The sequence below is a fragment of the Argentina anserina genome, chromosome 7, assembly GCF_933775445.1.
Source record: "Argentina anserina chromosome 7, drPotAnse1.1, whole genome shotgun sequence".
Taxonomy (NCBI): domain Eukaryota; kingdom Viridiplantae; phylum Streptophyta; class Magnoliopsida; order Rosales; family Rosaceae; genus Argentina; species Argentina anserina.
The window spans coordinates 23,071,149-23,089,804 of record NC_065878.1 but is presented as its reverse complement, the minus strand read 5'-3'; the positions used below and the strand labels follow the sequence as shown (position 1 = coordinate 23,089,804).

At 40.0% G+C, this 18,656-nt stretch overlaps 3 protein-coding genes across 3 annotated transcripts; 2 read left to right on the top strand and 1 right to left on the bottom strand.

The window, feature by feature from the left end:
* The first annotated feature begins 3,440 nt into the window (after positions 1-3,440).
* Positions 3,441-5,318, top strand: LOC126803009 (low affinity inorganic phosphate transporter 4-like). Its single transcript, XM_050530743.1, has one exon. It carries the CDS (start codon positions 3,480-3,482, stop codon positions 5,040-5,042), a length of 1,563 nt encoding a protein of 520 aa, XP_050386700.1. The 5' UTR covers positions 3,441-3,479; the 3' UTR covers positions 5,043-5,318.
* Positions 5,319-6,285: 967 nt separating this feature from the next.
* Positions 6,286-8,491, top strand: LOC126803021 (plastid division protein PDV1). Its single transcript, XM_050530756.1, has 2 exons — positions 6,286-6,693; positions 7,713-8,491. Exons 1-2 carry the CDS (start codon positions 6,322-6,324, stop codon positions 8,223-8,225), a joined length of 885 nt encoding a protein of 294 aa, XP_050386713.1. The 5' UTR covers positions 6,286-6,321; the 3' UTR covers positions 8,226-8,491.
* An 8,437-nt stretch (positions 8,492-16,928) lies between these two features.
* On the bottom strand, positions 16,929-18,113 carry LOC126803016 (ethylene-responsive transcription factor CRF4). Its single transcript, XM_050530753.1, has one exon. The coding sequence runs from the start codon at positions 18,035-18,037 to the stop codon at positions 16,949-16,951; it is 1,089 nt and encodes a 362-aa protein (XP_050386710.1). The 5' UTR covers positions 18,038-18,113; the 3' UTR covers positions 16,929-16,948.
* Between the last annotated feature and the right edge of the window lie 543 nt (positions 18,114-18,656).

Genomic DNA, 18,656 nt, shown 5'->3' with positions numbered 1-18,656 from the left:
TATCGACCTCCAGAAAGTCGCGGATTCGATGCCCGACGGCTTTGTAGATATTGCTAAAGTGACGAGATCAAACATACCCGCTGCGAACGTACCGGCACGGTTGGATGTCCCGAAATACGGGCGTGGAAGACAAGCTCCTGGACCTAGCAACGTTGGCACCGCCCCTGACAGTGGGACGGAGGCCGACGGCTGCACCACCATACGCCGTGGTGTTGCCGGCGCCCCTTGTGGCGACGATGCTGAGATGGCCCAACATGGAGCAGCTTCGGCCTCGGCTCCTCAAAGAAAAAGGGGAAGACCGATAAACTCTAGGGATTCAAAACCTAGAAAGAAGCGAATGACTAAGGCACAGCGCGTCATCAACGATGAATCACCATCGTATGAAGTTGTCTCTGATTACAGCTATGTCCATGAATCAACTTAAGTGTTTCCGTGGGACGCTATGGAAGCTTGTTTGATGCCAGAGAACAACGAAATCTCAGTAAACTACACAAGTGAGCAGTCGGTCCGAAACCGAGCCACCACATGCATTGATAACGTTTTCGCTTATTCCGTCGCACTTGAGATCATATCTGAAGACGACGTTGAACCTCGCTCTGTAGCTGAATGCGAACGCAGAGTAGATTGGCCGAAGTGGAAGGAAGCAATCCAGGCAGAACTTGACTCATTAGCGAAGCGAGAAGTCTTCGGAAAGGTTGAATTGACTCCAAGAGATGTCAAACCTGTTGGACATAAATGGGTCTTCGTTCGTAAGCGAAATGAGATGAACGAGATCGTGCGTTATAAGGCAAGACTCGTGGCGCAAGGATTCTCACAACGACCTGGTATTGACTATGAAGAGACTTATTCTCCTGTTATGGACATCATTACCTTCCGCTACCTTATTAGTCTGGTAGTGTCCGAAAGACTAAACATGCAGCTTATGGATGTGGTCACAGCTTATCTCTATGGGGATCTTGACGCAGAGATATACATGAAAGCTCCTGAGGGACTACCTTTACCTCCATCAAGTGCCTCCAGACCACGGAGTGCTCATGCAGTCAGATTACGTCGTTCGTTGTACGGGTTAAAGCAATCCGGAAGAATGTGGTACAATCGGTTGCATCAATACTTGGTGAGAAGGGGTTACAAGAATGATGAACTATGCCCATGCGTGTTCATACGAAAGACAAATTCCGGATTCGTCATCGTTGCGGTCTACGTTGATGACATGAACATAATCGGCATTTATGAAGATAATGCTGCTTGCATAGAGCAGACGAAGTTAGGTTTCATCAAGGGAGACAACACCAAGCATATTTCGCCTAAGTTCTTCTACAACGTTCAACAACAGAAGTTCTTGAATGTTCAGATCAATCAAGTGAGTTCAGAATCCAATGTTGCGGATTTGTTCACCAAGTCTTTGCCTAAATCTACTTTTGTGAAACATGTGAAGAGCATTGGCATGCGTCGTTTATCGGAACACTAGAGTTTGGTAGACTTCAGGGGGAGTCTACATCACATGTTAAGATCCTTAAGTAGTTGGTGCGTTGTGCTCTTTTTCCCTTCGATCAAGCTTTTGTTTTACCCAAGAGGTTTTTGTTTTGCTTGACAAGGTTTTTACCGAGGCAACGATGTGTGCACCATGCAACCTAGGCATGCGACACAAGGGGGAGTGTTCCGGGAGAATTACTATTTTACCCTTGTGTGTGTCTTAGCCTAATAGGTTTCCTGTTAGGAGATAAATTAGCATCTCCGTAGTAGATTAGGACTCCGAATCCTACGTGATTGTGGTGTTGTAAATGCCTATATATAGGCCCCCATATCATTCAATAATATACAAGTATTTCATCCTCAAACAAAAACGAACAAAACAAAGGAGAGCTTGGGAGAGGCCCAAGCTTAACCTCACTGGCCCAGGATCTGGTAGAGGCCCAAACTCAGGCCCAGGCCTAGTCCCAGCCATCTCCTAGACCTTGCTTCTGCAACCGATCTGGCGAGCACGGCACCTCCAAGAGTCCCTAATCGCCGGATCAGAGAGAACAGTCGAGAAAAACACCCGCCTCATACGAGTAAGCAAGGCCGACATCCTCAATCCTAGATCAATTCGAGGTCGATCCCTCCGGCCACCTTTATGCAGAGAAGTTTTTCCAAACGCCTGCGCGCCGCCATGAACCGCACCTTTGAAAGAGCCGCGCCGCCACCAGAAAAACCTAGCCAGTAGAGCATGGCTCCGTTGTGCATCTTCCCCTGCAGAAAACTCCTTCTGTCTAGGAGGGATGACACAACAGAATTGAAAAGGAGCAATCAAGAACAACGCCACAGGGTGGCGGCCTGAATACAACCGAGACGGGCTAGGATTCCGGGCAACCAAAGGCGGCGCTCCTCTTAGGGTTTCTCTCACAGTTCCCATTCTTCCACCCTAACTCTTTTGCGCTTGCCGGGAGGAATTTGAGTAAGCGGACATTAGATGATTAGAAACTTCAGAATTCAAAGATTAGACTTCCTCTCTGCAAATACAATATATGATCCATTATCGATCGAGTTTATGACCTTGATCATATATATGTGGCAATCCATATTGATTGTATGGCCTCTAACTTCTGACATTCTGAGTTGGTCGAAATAATCAGCTCAAATCAAAACACGAATGTTATTATAAACTTTGATTGAGATATATTTACTGTAGAGGACCTGGGTGTAAATGACGAATATAAAAGCATATTCGACCGAAATATACAGACTAATCAGGCCCCCGAACCAAAATCAAGGTTATCAGCACCAAGAACTTTCTAGAGTGAAAATGGCACTAAGAGGCACAGAGTAATTCATATGGGTAACCTAGGTTGATTAAAAGCGCAATTATAAATTTTATAATTTCGTTGTAGTTGATTATCCAATTATCAGACCATGATGATGAGCTTCGTAAATAAGTAGAGACTAGTCAACCAAAATTAACAGCTGCGAGCTATGGCGGCCGGGCAAACAAAACCCAGAACTGATGCATATCACTGTACGTCTTGGATGATAAAGATTTAATTAACTGAATTCTTTGTATCATAGTATGTCTTGATTCTTAATAACCATGCCTCATTTAACAAGTTGACAAACGTACGTACCAGTAACCTTATATCTTACCCTTTGTAATTTGTACAAAGAAATTACAAATACAGTGAAAGCTTATGTAATTTGTACGTACATATATATGATGTAGATAGCTAGGTGTAAGTTAATTATTAACTTATTAGGCCATGAGAACAAAGTATATGCCTGAAGGATATCCTTGATGGATAACCTTCTACGGTTCTACCCTATGTGATTTTCTTGTGGTATTCTCACATAGCTTAGGTACAAACGTCCCTTGTATTAGTTAGCTATATTTAACTTTATATATGATCTACTGGTCCTCTCCTAAATGCACCCTATATAAAATCATGATTTAATGAAGCTAGACAGAAAACCTGTACAGAACTTACAAGAGTCGTAAGGCAGTAAGCAAGATGGCTATAGCTGTACTGGCTGCTCTGGACAATGCTCGAACGCAATGGTATCACATGACAGCCATTGTCATAGCCGGCATGGGTTTCTTTACCGATGCCTATGACCTCTTCTGTATCTCCACCGTTTCGAAGCTCCTCGGCCGGCTTTACTACTACGACCCCAAAACGAAAGCCCCCGGAAAGCTTCCCCAAGATATCAACAACTTGGTCGTCGGTGTAGCTCTAGTCGGTACCTTATCCGGCCAACTATTCTTCGGCTATCTTGGTGACAAGCTTGGCCGCAAAAGAGTTTATGGCGTAACTCTGATCATGATGGCTATCTGCGCCATTGGCTCCGGCCTCTCCTTCGGATCATCCCCAAGCGCGGTAATGACAACTCTTTGCTTCTTTAGATTTTGGCTGGGATTCGGCGTTGGCGGAGACTATCCCCTCTCTGCAACAATCATGTCCGAATACGCTAACAAAACAACACGCGGTGCTTTCATAGCGGCGGTGTTTGCCATGCAAGGAGTCGGCATCATCTTTGCCGGTTTGGTTTCCATGACACTCTCAGCAATCTTCCTCAGTTTTTATCCAGCACCAGCATTCAATGCAGACCCTAAAGACTATTCCAACGTGTTATCCACGCAGCCGGAGGCCGACTTCTTGTGGAGAATTGTCCTCATGCTTGGGGCTCTGCCAGCCATTGTGACATTCTACTGGCGGATGAAAATGCCCGAAACAGCACGCTACACGGCCCTGATCGAAGGAAATGCTAAGCAAGCTGCGAGCGACATGTGTCATGTTCTAGACATCGAAATCCAAGCGGAGCAGGACAAGGTGGCGCAGTTCAAGGCGGCAAATGAGTACAAATTGTTCTCCGGAGAGTTCTTTAGGCGGCACGGGAAACATCTAATCGGAACAATGACGACTTGGTTCTTGTTGGACATTGCGTTTTATAGCCAAAACTTGACTCAAAAGGACATATTCCCGGTGATGGGTCTCACTGACAAACCTCAAAATATCAATGCTCTCATGGAAGTGTTCCAAACCTCTAGGGCAATGTTTGTGGTTGCATTACTAGGGACGTTCCCTGGTTACTGGTTCACCGTAGCTTTCATAGAAAAGCTTGGACGATACAAGATCCAACTCGTCGGATTCTTCATGATGTCTGTGTTCATGTTAATCATTGGGCTGAAATACGAGTGGGTAAAGGCTCACCCAGCGGTGTTTGCAACTCTCTATGGTCTGACATTTTTCTTCGCCAACTTTGGTCCGAACAGCACCACTTTTGTACTTCCGGCAGAGCTATTTCCGACGCGGGTGAGGTCCACGTGCCATGCGATAAGTGCAGCGTCCGGCAAGGCGGGTGCCTTGGTCGGTGCATTTGGTATACAAAACTTAACTTTGGATGGTAAATCCAAGTCGATTCGAAAGGCTATGTTGATTTTGGCGTTTACCAACATGTTAGGGTTTTGTTTCACGTTCATGGTCACCGAGACCAAAGGGCGGTCTTTGGAGGAGATCTCCGGCGAAGATGGTGGCAATGGCGGCAAACGTGAATCTCAGATGACGGAGGATTGAGAAGGCCCGAAAAATATTTTCATAAACTTTGGTAGTCAAATAAATGAGATATGATTGGCAAAAGAGAGACACGCCTATGTCGACGAAATGAATAATAAGAGCTGCAAGGTTGTCATTAGTTTGAAGTTCAACCACGTAGTGACGAAGTTTGTATATTGGCTTCATTGTCCATTTTCAACTGTTTCTTTAATTTCTTCAGGTTTTAGATACGAGGGTGAAGATGTATGTATTATGTAATGTTTGCTTTAAATTGAAAATTGAATAATCTTATTTTACGTACTATCTTAACTTCCTCTAACTGTGAGTTCAGTTTTCTCATATACCATGTAGCTTCTTAGGGCAACTCAAACAATAAGTCTTATTTGTGGGTGTTATTTTTATTTTAAAACCCCTTACTGCACTATTCATGAGTTATAAATCTCATCTCTAACAATAGAGCTTTATAATGAGTGTTTTATTCAATATAATATATTATATATAATATTGTTTGAGTGTTATGTTCAAAATAATTGTTGTGGGATATAAATCACTATTTGAGTATTGGTCTTGGAAAATACTTAGATATAGGACTTGAAATAGAAGTATAGAACTAAGTTTTATAATTATAAGACTAGCTCTCCTATATTGAGAATTTGAGATGTTAGAAATGAATAAATTGATTTTGAGATTGGTCTTGGTTTTTAAGGTCGCTGTTGAAGTTGCCCTTAAGAGTCGAATTCAGATGCTCCTGCCAATGATGAAGTGAATATTGACGACCCACAAAAAAAAACTACCCATTTCCTTTAAGTTTAGAAACTCGAAACTCACGAAAAATATTCTTCATCACGAACTAAGGAAGCCTTTGTAATTATCAGCTAATCTACCATAGTCACTCCTTGATATGGTTCGTCTTGGATTCAATGAAAACTCGTATTTGATTAAAAACAAAAATCGAATCATCTCATATGCTTGAAGGTTCCAAGTTCCAACTAGTGAATGAGGTTTGTTCTTCACCAGCACCACACGCTATCTAGTGGCCCAGAGCCTCCATGTGGCCCAAAACCCAATCTTGATAATCAAAAATAAATACAAAATATAAATGCTTTTTTTCCAGCTCTGCAAAAAAGCAACAATTAAAAAATAATACAAACGTGGCGACCTCTAACAGAGCCACCTGTTATTTGTCACTACTAGAACCACTATTGGGCCGTCACCGCTCTTCAAAAAAATTTGAAACCCTAAGAAATCCACATTCCTCTCTTCTTCTTCTTCATCATCTTCTTCAGGTTTTTGGCCCCAAATGAAATGGGACATGGAAATCGAGGAAATCGAGGCCGTGCTGGAGAAGATTTGGGACCTCCACGATAAGCTCAGCGACGCCATCCACTCCATTTCCCGCGCTCACTTCCTCCACTCCGTCAAGGCCCTCCGCCACTCCTCGTCGGAGAAGAAGAAGAAGAAGAACCACAACAACAACTACACCAACTCCGGTCAGCTCCTCTACGGAAGCGCCGCGGCGGCGGCGGAGGAGGAGGAGAGCCGGACCGGGTTCGTGTTCGTCAAGGACTTCCGAGTCGAGCCGGACGATGACTCGGCGATAACGGAGGCGAAGAGCCTTAATGCGATTAGGACCGCGCTGGAGAACCTTGAGGACCAGCTCGAGTTCTTCCATGTGAGTGAGCTAGGGTTTCGTTTCGGTTTGAGATTTTAAGTGTTTGAGTTTAATTGAAGGCTGTATAATTCGGATTTGGAAATTGTTTAAAGATTGATAGTGTTTTTGTTGTTTAATTGAGCTGAAATTTAGCTTAGGCTGTTTAAAATTCTGCAATCTGTGGTTTAAATGCTCATAAGTTTTCGGAGTTTTCGACTCTGCTCTACTTGCTTGTGTTGCTTTTAGATATGATTCTGTGTATGAAGCTTTCAATGCAGAAGAGTGGTGTTTCGAGCCGTGGCGAACGAAGAGTAGGTTATGGCAGTAGAGAATTAGGATTGTGTGTAGGTGCCAAGCGGGTGAGGGATGAGAAACTAATGGTTGTGAGAAGTGCTTCTGGAATTAAGTGTACTTGTTTTGGTGAGGTGAGCTCGAGAGTGAAGTTGAGCTGTATATACTAAGAATCGGCAACTTTTAGGGGAGAATTGCGCGATTGTGGAGCTTTGGTTCGGGAAGTATAAACGAAAGCTAAAAATTTATGTGTCCGTGTGTTATAAGCTTTGTTTTTTGAAGACAATAGAGGCCTCATGGGAAGGATGAAGATGAATGGTGATACATGTAGATATGGAATGCTTGTAAAACTTTGTATTGTTATACTCTTACAGATATGAAAGCTCATGATGTATGGTTTAGTGGCAGATAGCATAATTGTTATCGTTTGGGATGCAATTTAACCTTTACTGGTACATAGGTTGGAAATGAGATGCTCAATTTAGTTATACTTGACTGATTCTTTTGGGGGTGATTTCAACTTGAACTTGATTAGCCAAGTGCCGAGGTTCTGGTTAACTGATTTTGAATTAGTTGATCAGGTCTGCCTGAAAACATGAGGGAATGTTGCTTATTAAATGAGGCCAAAATATCTTTTGTTTATGTTACTGTTGTGTGGTTTTCAAATTCTCTGTATGGATTCTGTGGAGTACTTGCTGTTTGGTACCTTCCAAGTTCAGCTACTGATGTCAATTCTTTTTCTCTTAAAGACTGCACAGGTGCAGCAACGAGCCGAGAGAGATGCTGCAATTGCACGCTTGGAGCAAAGCCGCATTGTCCTAGCATTGAGATTGTCTGAACACCATGGCAAGAAATACAAGGTGATTGAAGAAGCTCTTGCCTTTGTTGGAGATGTTTGTGATGCAAATGGCTTTGTTTCTCCCGAAAATCTGTATGGTCCTGCAGTCACTTCTGGTGACAACTTGGTGAACTCTGAAGGGAAGAGGTCTAACATCTTGATGAAAGCTCTTGCTTCAAGTGTAAATTTTGCCAAGAAGACTCTTAGGATGGATAACATGGGTGGATTACTGGGAAATGCTGCTTTGGTAGCAGTCAGCATGATAGCGTTGGTGCATATTCAACAGGTTGCAGTGAAGGAGCATCCGCAGATGCTGGAAGATAAAATCTACGTTAACAGGACTGCTAGAAGAACTTCCAGGACAGAGGGGGCGTCATCCAGCAGTCGTCTCATCAACTTGGATGTGCTATTAGCCCGGGGTTAAGGAAGAAATCCCAAAATTTTGTAGCAGGCAGTTGAATGATTGGTGGCCTTACTTCATAGTTCCATTGGGTTTGAATCATTCATCGAGAGGTGTGGAGGTGTGGTACTGTGTAATTTTGTAGGCCGTTCTTATTCAAGTTTTAGTCAACACGAACTATCTTACAGGATATTGTAGGCTTGTTCCTCTCTTTTATGTAGTCATCTGAAATCGGTTGTGCATATATAAAGTTCTGATATTCTGTCGTTAATTCCGACTTGTTCTGTTTTGATCTTCAGTGTGCATAACAACCTCCATCTGAGTATAGCGTACTTGCCGGTTACTTTGTCGCTCCCTTACTTTCTCTTGTTCTTAACAATGTTACATCGGAGCTGCCTTCTATAACTCCACCCCATTAATGTCACATATGTTTTACTGTTGCCTAGTCTCTGTTCCAAAATGCGTCAAACTAAGGGTTACTCTAACAACTAAACCCCATTTACGGGTGATATTCTCATTTTAACACTTTTTTCATGAGTTTTATAAATCTCATCTCCAATTATAAAATCTTAGATGGGGTGTTATACTCAATATACTTGATTAGTTTACTAATTTTGTATTGTTTTATCAAAACAATGACCCACCAAACAGATGCAATGCCTACAAATTGATCGAGTCTTGGTCTTAGAATTGGTTCAGATATAAGACTTCAAATAAGACTGAGTTCTATATTTTAGAGACTAACACCCTTTATATTTGACTGTTGGAGATAATTTCTCAATTATAAGACCAGTCTTGTTTTATAGAACCATGTTGGAGTTGTCCGAAGCTCCAAATGTACCCAAAATATAAGGAGCAGATCTCTTCCAAGTCAAATGGCACTGCAGATTATTGATGGAAGTCAGAGAAGGCTCCTAACTCTGTAACCCAATTTCCCATTTCCAGCAGAGATGACGATGTAGAACACAAGGTAGGGTCTGCTCTCTCAGACTTTGGAGTCCCCAAAATGTGAGCCAGAGGCAGACAATAAAGGCTTGAATCTCATCATGGTCAACCCAATTTGAACACAACTTAACTAATCTATACATGTTGGTGGTGCAACTCTGTTTAGCCACTAATGGAAGATTAAGTAGAAGCAAAAAATGGGAATTGTTGAATATAATGGGAAGATAGTACATAATTGCAAAAGGAATGTCGGAAAGCTATTTGATCTATAGGCTTTATGAGGTGGGATTATGACTTTCGTTTGTTTTTGGTGGCAAAAGAATGTAAAGGTTTAAAGGGTTTGAACACATAATTAGCGTCATAATTTGCAGCTGTGTGTATAAACACTTTCTTTGATTTGCAATTGGATGCATGACTTGGAAAGCCAGCGTTAATTAGGAAGGAAGCTCAAAGAAAAGGACATTTCCCTTTCAAGGACAAGGTGAAAAACATTCTTGTCCGACTCTACTCACCCTTGTCGATCCTTTTGTGATCTCAAAATTTGACCACCAAGATTTGTGTCCTTCGTGGAGAATGTCAACCAAACGAGGCAATATATCCTAGGGTCAACTAGAATTCTAGAAATATGAAAGGAGTTGAATGTGAGATAATTCCAGTGTAGAATGTATGTTCGAAAATGAGACATTTCGTGATGTAGAACGTTTAGACAAACCCTTTTTGTCCGCCGAACTCATGAAAACATGCAATTTGAACTATAAAACTCGTTGTACGCAGTCGTAGACCAACTTCAAGTATTTGAACACCGCAGTTTCTCACTCAAATATCAAAGATTGAAAACCACAAACTCAAATGCTGGAAGCGGAAAGCTAGGGAACAACTAATTGAACTAAGCATGTACACACAGTCATTAGTAACCAAATACTCCCTGAACTCCTCAAGTGGTAAGAAACACGGTTGTGGAGTCGCTTAGCTTGATTGAAAGCAAGATTAATAAATACTAGCCTCACGCGTGTTTCGATCGCACGGTTTGCATAATTTTATTTGAAATATATTTTTGAAAAATAATCTTTTTATGTAATTTTATTTCATACGAAAGATAATTGTGGTAAAACACATTAGTGAAACATTTATATTTTTACATAATAAAAAAATACTAAATAATATATTTGACAGTTCCCAATTTGGTGCAATTTTTGAGTGTTCCATTTATAGTAGTAGATACATATATATATATATATAGTAATAACTAATATTGAATTATTGATCGAGATGTAACATCCACAGCCATTAGTTACAAAATAGTCAAAATACTACTTAGATCATCATAACTATTGATATACACTTCAAGATGATAACATAATAACACGAGATTAAGACGTTACATTAATAGACACACAAAAAGGGGATCGAAGAACCATATTGCTTTGGTTCCAAGTTTCATGAGTACACGTCCAAATCAAATCTCCTTAATCAAACATAGGACCATACATGGACCATGCCCTAAAATCAATATACCAAGATATAATTAAAACTATGTATACAGTATATAGCTCAGATATTATTCTCATGATGAACTAAATCTAACCAAGGAATCTGAGTCACACATTCCCTCCCATAATCTTCATAACCATCACTGTCGGTAGGTGAAGTTGGATCCCACTATTTTGATGGGACCCGTTTACAGGTGTCAAATGATAAGCTGTGCTGACTCTTCATGGGAGCGCCACGCGGGCACCAGAGTCGACAGGGGCTAATTGGGTGCAGAGGCCCCATACGTATTTGCACGTGTTGCCCACCCCATTTGTCTTCTTGGGCCGGCCCTGGCCAACTTGGTTTTTTTTTTGTTTAGGCGTCGACACGGCAGGCCGTACATCGAGAACGTGGTGGGTGATCAGAAGTCCGACGGACCGACCGGTGATATCATTAGTCATCGGGATAGATGTCATGAATTCATGATTGCCTTTCATTAAGCATGATTTGGTGGACTCCAACGGGAGCAGGAGATGCTATTATCTGGTTAAGACGATTCGACTATAGTTTTGTAAATTTATTCAACCGTTTAATATTATATGATTTTGTCCGAACACTTTCTTAGTGTCGTCATTATTCAAACGGGTAAAACTCAACTCGACAACATGTAGCGGTTATTAATTTACTTAATAACTCTAATGTACGTAATTGTATACGCTAAAAACGTACGTAATATTACGAACATTTCATATTAAATGAGCGGTTTATGTAACTTTTTTTTCGCAAACGAAGCCCTCCAACCCAACGCGTACGGAGTAAGATCTTTTGTTTTGAAACTTCAACGTACTGTATTCCAATGAGTGAGGGGACCAAACCCAGAAGAGGCAAGAAGGAAAGCAAATGGGAAGGAGAAACCAATGCATAATATTACAAGGGGATGATCAGGGAGAGCTAGGTGTTGTCACTGTTCATTAATTTGGTTTTGTTATGTTCTTTGTTATAGTAGCTGGACTAGAAAGGGTACGTGAGCAAAAACCCCACTTGCATATAGACTCGATCGGCTCTATATTATGCATATGCATGACAATTGGCAACTTGTTTCTGACATTAAATATATGCAAAATCTTAGCATTGAGCCTCCTTCTAAAGCCTGAGACTTTTATCGATGATCTCTGTTTAAAGCTGCTGTTCCAACTTAATTAACTCGGTTCTATGCTCAAGTACTGTTTAAGCTGCTAATCCGTATCCGTATGTATATTCATCTATTACTTTTACATCTTTTCTCAAAAAAAAAAATCTATTACTTTCAATTTGCAATTTCATTATATTTAGAGAGCAGAATGCTAGGAAAAAGGAGTTGTCAACAAAAGACCCCTGAAAGATCAGATTACGACTAATTAGATGAGAGTCTGCAAATTTGATTGTGGAGCTTTGATCATACTAGTCACAGCCGAGTGAGAAAATTCGTAGATTCATGACTGCGTAATCTTCAATCACCAACCTTATGAAGCATGGAGGATTGTCCATGAATGGCTTGGCTTTCATTTTTCTTAATCTTAATTATCAATATTAGTAAATTAAGGCCTTAAGGGTTAGAAATATATTTGTGTTTGAATACTTGGGGATGAAGTAGTATCTCGCTATTGGAGAAGATAAGATGACCTTGAGGAGTTGAGGTCATTTGAATAGGAAAGAGTCGCAAGGAAGTGCGTGCCCTCAGGTCATTGCAACTATAAACTATATATATCTTGTCGGAAAAAAAAACTATATATATATATATATAAAAATTCCACCTTGAACAGTGTCCTCAGAATAGAACAAAACAAACATAAAATTCAAGAAACTGGGTTTTCCTAAACTACTTAATTACTGGTAATCCGTGCATCTGCCGGAAAATCGTTAAATTGATTTCCAGCTTTTACAAGACCAAGTATGTGAACGTTGCCTGTTTAAAATAGCCAGTGCGTGACAGAAGAGATGATAATATTTCAAATTGGCAACAGGGAGCCAAACATGCATATATGTTTGCTTCTCTATTAGAATCAATTGAGGTTGACTCGACTGTCTGTGAATTTAGATGTTAATTTCAGAAAACTTGCTTGCAGCTAGTTGTGCCTTTCGATTCCCTCCTCCTGTTCCTCCTTTTATGTTTGAATTTTCATTTTGTTTCATTGCTTTGTCTAGCTGATGGGGTTTTCATAACAAATAGTAACCGTGAGCTATAGTTTAAGAAGTCGGTTTTCTGGCTTAAAACAGCTAATTACTCCCATATTGGCCATATATAAATCACATTAATTTTCATATATTAGCATCTATTTTCTAGATAATATATAAGTAGGGTGATTGAATTCTTAGAGAAAGAGATAATTAAAACCTCCCCCCGGCGATGCCCTAAACGTGGAGATAGAAAAGAAAACAGTGAGTCATTGATCACTATGTGAACAGTGGTTAAATAACACAGTTATCATTTATATGGCATAGGACAGCAATTCAATCAGAGTGAACAACCCCAATACCCCATAGAGATATTACCGAACAAATTAAGCAGTAGCGCGCTATATATAGGTAACATAATAATTGTATATATGTGTATGTAGTTACGAACCCAAGCTACATGTACTCTGGAAAAGGAACAAGTCCGAACAAGAAAGTTGAAATAATGATGAATATATAAGATTCGGTATATATATGTATTTGCATATGTATATAGATAAAGAGATCGAGATAATAATGTGTTGCAACCACTCTAGTTAATATCAAATCTATTAATTGACACAACTATGAACCAACATGGGCGTTATAAGAAAAGTTGTTGCAAAAAATTGAATTGGCTAGCAACAAGTGTCAGATTGTGTTTAGGTTTTTAGTAAAAGTTGTCAGCAGTGAAGCTGCTAAGGATTATTACCATCACCAACTTTCATCACGCACACAAATTTGCAGCAGTAAAACGGAAGTGATTTTAGATCATAGTTTTCAGGTCGATTCTCACGTGAAAAAGAAAACATCATGAAGCTGATACAGGAACTTGCGAGGCGAAATCACACTCTTGAGCACAGCGATTTTTTTTTAGTAATATTGAGCACAGAGATAATGTTGTTTAATTTGACAATCCTAGTTTAATTTACTTGTAATCATTTACATGATGATGATTGATCTGTGAGAGTGCATATATATGGTGATATTATTCATTTCAATTCAAATGAACTTGCATCTGTGGTTCCCAACTTCCCATTAACTACGATTACAATTGCGTGAAGTGAATGTTAACGTACGACTAAGCATGACATAATTCAACCTTTCTCATTTTCGCATAGTGCTCAACAAAGACAATCACCGATGAACATATAAATATATAGTCCCGTGTGAAATTTCAAAATCTTTCAACTGATCATGAACTCTTTCATTAAAAGAGAAGGGATCTTGCAACCATAAAGAACAAAGAGTAAGAAAAAAGCTAATCGAAACAGGAATCGCCAAGGAACAACATACAAGAAACAACCCAAAAGAAAAACGCTAGACTACTGAGAACAAGTAGAAAATTAATCTCCCGGAAGGCCATCATAACTTAGAACATCTTGAAGGGAAGTTTGGGGCACATTAGCCCAATCCGAAGAGCTCAACCAACCATGTTTACCCTAAATCAACTTCACTGGGTTAATATATACTATTAAGCTATTATTAGCTATTTAGCTTCATTAAATATGCGGTAATTGAAGGAGGGATGGTGTATAATAAATACCTGATCAACAGACTTGCCAGAAAATGAATCCTATCGTCGGCAGGATATAAGTACCTAACTACCTATAAATAGAGAAGATTCATCATCTGCGTGTCAATATGCAATAAACATTCGAAGCATAAAAGATGACAGTTTACCTGATCTCTTTTTACTCTTTGTTGTCAAATTAATCGATAAAAATGCATTACTTTAAAGCGGCTAACCAATAAACTAAACGAAAGTGAGCCAAAAACGAGAGCTAAATATATGTGATATATAATGACGATGATCAACGATCGGGTTACATGCAGTTCGTGGGTTACCTAGCCAGGGTTGTAGCGTTCTTGAGTCTTGACAGCTAAAAATTGACCGTTATTAGGAAAATGTTCTCAAACAGTTTGTTTAACTTTTGTGTGGTATTCTCATTGTCACTGACTCACTGCAAAGCAAATAGTAATGTATTGTGTTCCAGCAATACGTACACCAGTCCTCCATTGTCGACAGTATATTAGTCCCCACTGTGTGAAAAGAAGAGCATGATGCAGGTGCCTTTTAGCAATTTCTGGGTCACCCGATAATTTATAGAAAAGGAACCCGACTGATCATTTTTTACCAACCGGCAACCAGCAAAAATAAGGACCCCCTAGCCTCTTCCGGTCCTCCGATCATCTTCCAAATATGGAGCCTTTACCATAATGGTAGCCAACTCATCGACTCAAAGTCTCAAACTAATACATATCCCGTTAATGTGAAAAGGTAAATTGACCACTGTTATAAATCATATCAGCTGCGGCATGCATCAGCTGGTTTTTACGGCGTACCAGCTACAAGTACTGAAATTATGTTCAAGCCAGAGTGAAGACATAATCATGGTGATAAGTTAATTTTGTACTTTTTTACTCTTATAATTTATAACGATATGTCAATTAGTTACGTTTATGAACAAATGAAGTTGAGAGTTATAAGGAGAAATTATCTGTATATTAACACATTTTCTTAGTTACGTTTCTGCCCGATCTTATCTATACTATTAATAAACTAAACATAATTTATTTTCTTATTCTAATTTTAGTTTTACTTTGTTTCTGAATTATATAATTTCATTTTTAAATAATATATGATAAAAATGTGTTAATATAATTTTACAAGCATTTTTATTGATAAATTATGTTTAGTTTATTAATAGTATAGATAAGATCGGGCAGAAATATGATATCAACTGGTTTGATTGAGACATAATCATTGGAGGCTCCTATTTCACTTTGAGTAATACGCAAGCAATGCAGGCAGGGAGGGTATGCATGCCCTCTTAATTAACCACAATCCAATGAGAAACATCAATATCTATCTAAGGGCCTTTTAATCAGTTAATTATTCCTCACCAATGTATCAATTAATTCAATATCTAATAATCAAATCTTATGAACTTGGAAAACATGGCTGCCGTGAAGTTTCGATACACATAACCATAATAAAGTACATGAACACATGAGCCTCAAAGATGGGTGTTACTTCCCCATCGTTCAAGTCAAGCACTTGAGTAGTAGTGGTAGTACTATGTAGTTTCTTTGAATGATTTGATGCTAATGATAAAAAAGCACATGCATGATATACCCTATCTAATATTTTAGAAATAATCGATGTCATCTTTAAATTAGTTCCGATAAATTATTTAACAAAGGAAAGTGTGAAAATGAACTATTTTGGTACATTATAAAAAAATCGCAAAACTCGCAACTTATCTGTTTGCTAAAATAGTATGTGAATAAAGAGCATAGTTCACATAAAAGGGCTTCGAAATCCATTTAAATGAAAAACCTTGTGATAAATCGAGGAATGTACTATTATGCAAATTCACAAAACTAAATTTGGTATTATGCTTGTTTCTCATATATGTAAATATCATTAACTGGGAAAATATGTCAATTAGCAAAAGCTTTTCGATTATATTGATCTCTGATTCCAATCCCTAATTAGTCGATTACAATTCATATGGCAAGTCTCAAAAGCGCTTAACATGGTCTTTTCACCGCAAAAATCCACATTTAATTTGTTCCCATTTGAGCCTCACTCGTGTGTGTATCACATCTCCATAGTATCCAAGACTTTTGATTTATGTGAACGTGTAACGTTATATTACAATATAATTTGAATTTATACAGGCAAGAAAAAGTGTACAGTAGAAAAAGGAAAATATTGGAGGCTGAGAATTCAGACCTAGTTGGACTCGATGTCTAAGAACCACTAATCACGCAACTCATTAGGCAAAAGGAATGCCACGTTTAATTCATGAATTTCAAATTATGTACCAAAACAGAAATTAAAATCTCAATTTATATTTCTTAAAAATTATAATTATACATAAAAATAAATAAATAGTCTGAGCAAAACTGGGCACTCAATTCTCCATTAATTTTTACGGAGAAACTTAATTAACTAATACTGAGATAACAAAAATAAAACCGGTTTTAACGGCCGGAAACAAAATATTTGCCGTGAAAAAACACCGGCGGCCGAAAAAAGAAAGGAAAAGAGTGTCAGTCGGCTACTGCCTACTACCAACTGCCACGCTTTCCCTCTCTTCTCTCTCTCTCTCTAACAGTTTCAGTATTCTTCAGAGGACCACTAGAGGGTCTGAGCCAAAAATGTCTTGAAAACAGTCATCTCCTTGACACATCATGGACGACGTCGTCTGAGCAGAAAAGGACGACGAGTCGAACGAGTCCATTCGGAACAAGCCGCCGAAGTCATCGAACACGAGTGGTCCGGGAACCGCCGTGTCGTCGAAGAACGGTGACTCAAAGAAAAGCGGAGACTCGAAAATGGGGGACTCCGGTGTTGGGAACCTGAACCCTTCTTCGTCCTGCATACACGGCAACAACAACGTCGGAGTTTGTTCAACTAGACACTCTTGAACAACATTTACTTTCTCAGCTGGCTTCTTCTCCATTAGCAGTGGCTCAGCCTCTTCGGTTGGATGAGTTCCGAACTGTAGGACGGAGGTGGGAGATGAGAGATGATGAGTTTCGTCACCGGATTCATAGCCAGAAACTGATACAGCCGTCACGTTTGGTGTCGTTGTTTCCGGCTCAATCTCGACTTCACTGACAATACTCTTTTCCTCAACAGAGTGTGCGGCATATTCTACTATTTGTGGCGCCGAGAAATTTGTTTGAGCATCAGGACCTCGCAGTTTAATGGCGGCATTATCATACACCATAGCCGCTTCCTCTGCTGTGTCAAAGGTTCCCAGCCACAGTCTTACGCGTTTGCCGGGATCTCTAATCTCAGCCGCCCATTTACCCCAAGGCCGTTGTCTTACTCCTCTAAACTTCCGGCTGCCGCCATTGGCCGGATGACAAGGAGGGGTCTTCTGTGCTGGTCGCCGAGTAGCCGGCCGTATCTCTACGGCGGGTCTTTTCCGGCCATTGTTGGTGATCACCCGACTAGTTGTCGAGTCTGTTTCTATGCTGATTTCGTTGATGTATTTCTTCACTCTCCGGCGACCAAAGTAGTACTCTCCCTCTTCTTCATCACTGGATGAGTCTGTGGCGTCGTGATCGGTCATCATTATGCGAACAATTTTTGGGGCGATGGAAGTGCCGGGCTCTACTTTCCGGGAAGGTTTAGTTAATTTCTTGGTGGTGTTCCTGTGGTGGGTGTATTTGATGGGACAAAGAAAACTACTCGACTCCATTTCCATGTTTCTTCTCTTTTGTGGTTTGGTTTGTTTGAACGAGTTCTACGTTTGCATCGGAAAGAAAAGGAGGAGAAACCAAAAGGGGGGCTAGAGAGAGAGAGATTGAAGAAAGCAGAACAAAGTAAAACCGTGAGGAAGAGACTCAAGAACTTGGAGATGAACAAAGGCCAAAGCAGAGGGTTCCAAAAATCTGCCAGAAATACATAAAAAGTCGCACAGAGATAGATACCTCTTGGAGAATGGACTCTAATAGAGGCAGGGGAGCCTCTGCAAGTTTTTTGAACGGAGAAAGGAAGATGTATATATCACAGAGGGCCTTATATGGCAAGAATCATAGGTACAGTGAACAGAGCGGAAAAGGAAAATAGAGAAGGCCCAGATTCAGTGTCGATTCTGAAGGGAATGGAAATCAGAAAATCCGGTAGATTCTGAAAATCTCAAGTATATAGAGAGAATGAGAGAAGAGAGGAGAGTGTGAGTGTTTGTTGAGAGGGGTGTGTGACTAGTTGGCAAAGAGTTGAAGACCAAAACACTAATCGAGAATCGCTATTTTATAGGATCCCGACAGCCGAAATTAGTAAAAGACCCAAAATACAAAGGCCCTTTCATATTTATTTGCTTT

Bases quoted from the DNA above. Each gene is read 5' to 3' on its own strand.
- LOC126803009 (XM_050530743.1), top strand. From the start codon at position 3,480: ATGGCTATAGCTGTACTGGCTGCTCTGGACAATGCTCGAACGCAATGG.
- LOC126803021 (XM_050530756.1), top strand. From the start codon at position 6,322: ATGAAATGGGACATGGAAATCGAGGAAATCGAGGCCGTGCTGGAGAAG. The intron at 6,694-7,712 runs GTGAGTGAGCTA...TTTCTCTTAAAG, and splicing joins ACCAGCTCGAGTTCTTCCAT to ACTGCACAGGTGCAGCAACG.
- LOC126803016 (XM_050530753.1), bottom strand. From the start codon at position 18,037: ATGGAAATGGAGTCGAGTAGTTTTCTTTGTCCCATCAAATACACCCAC.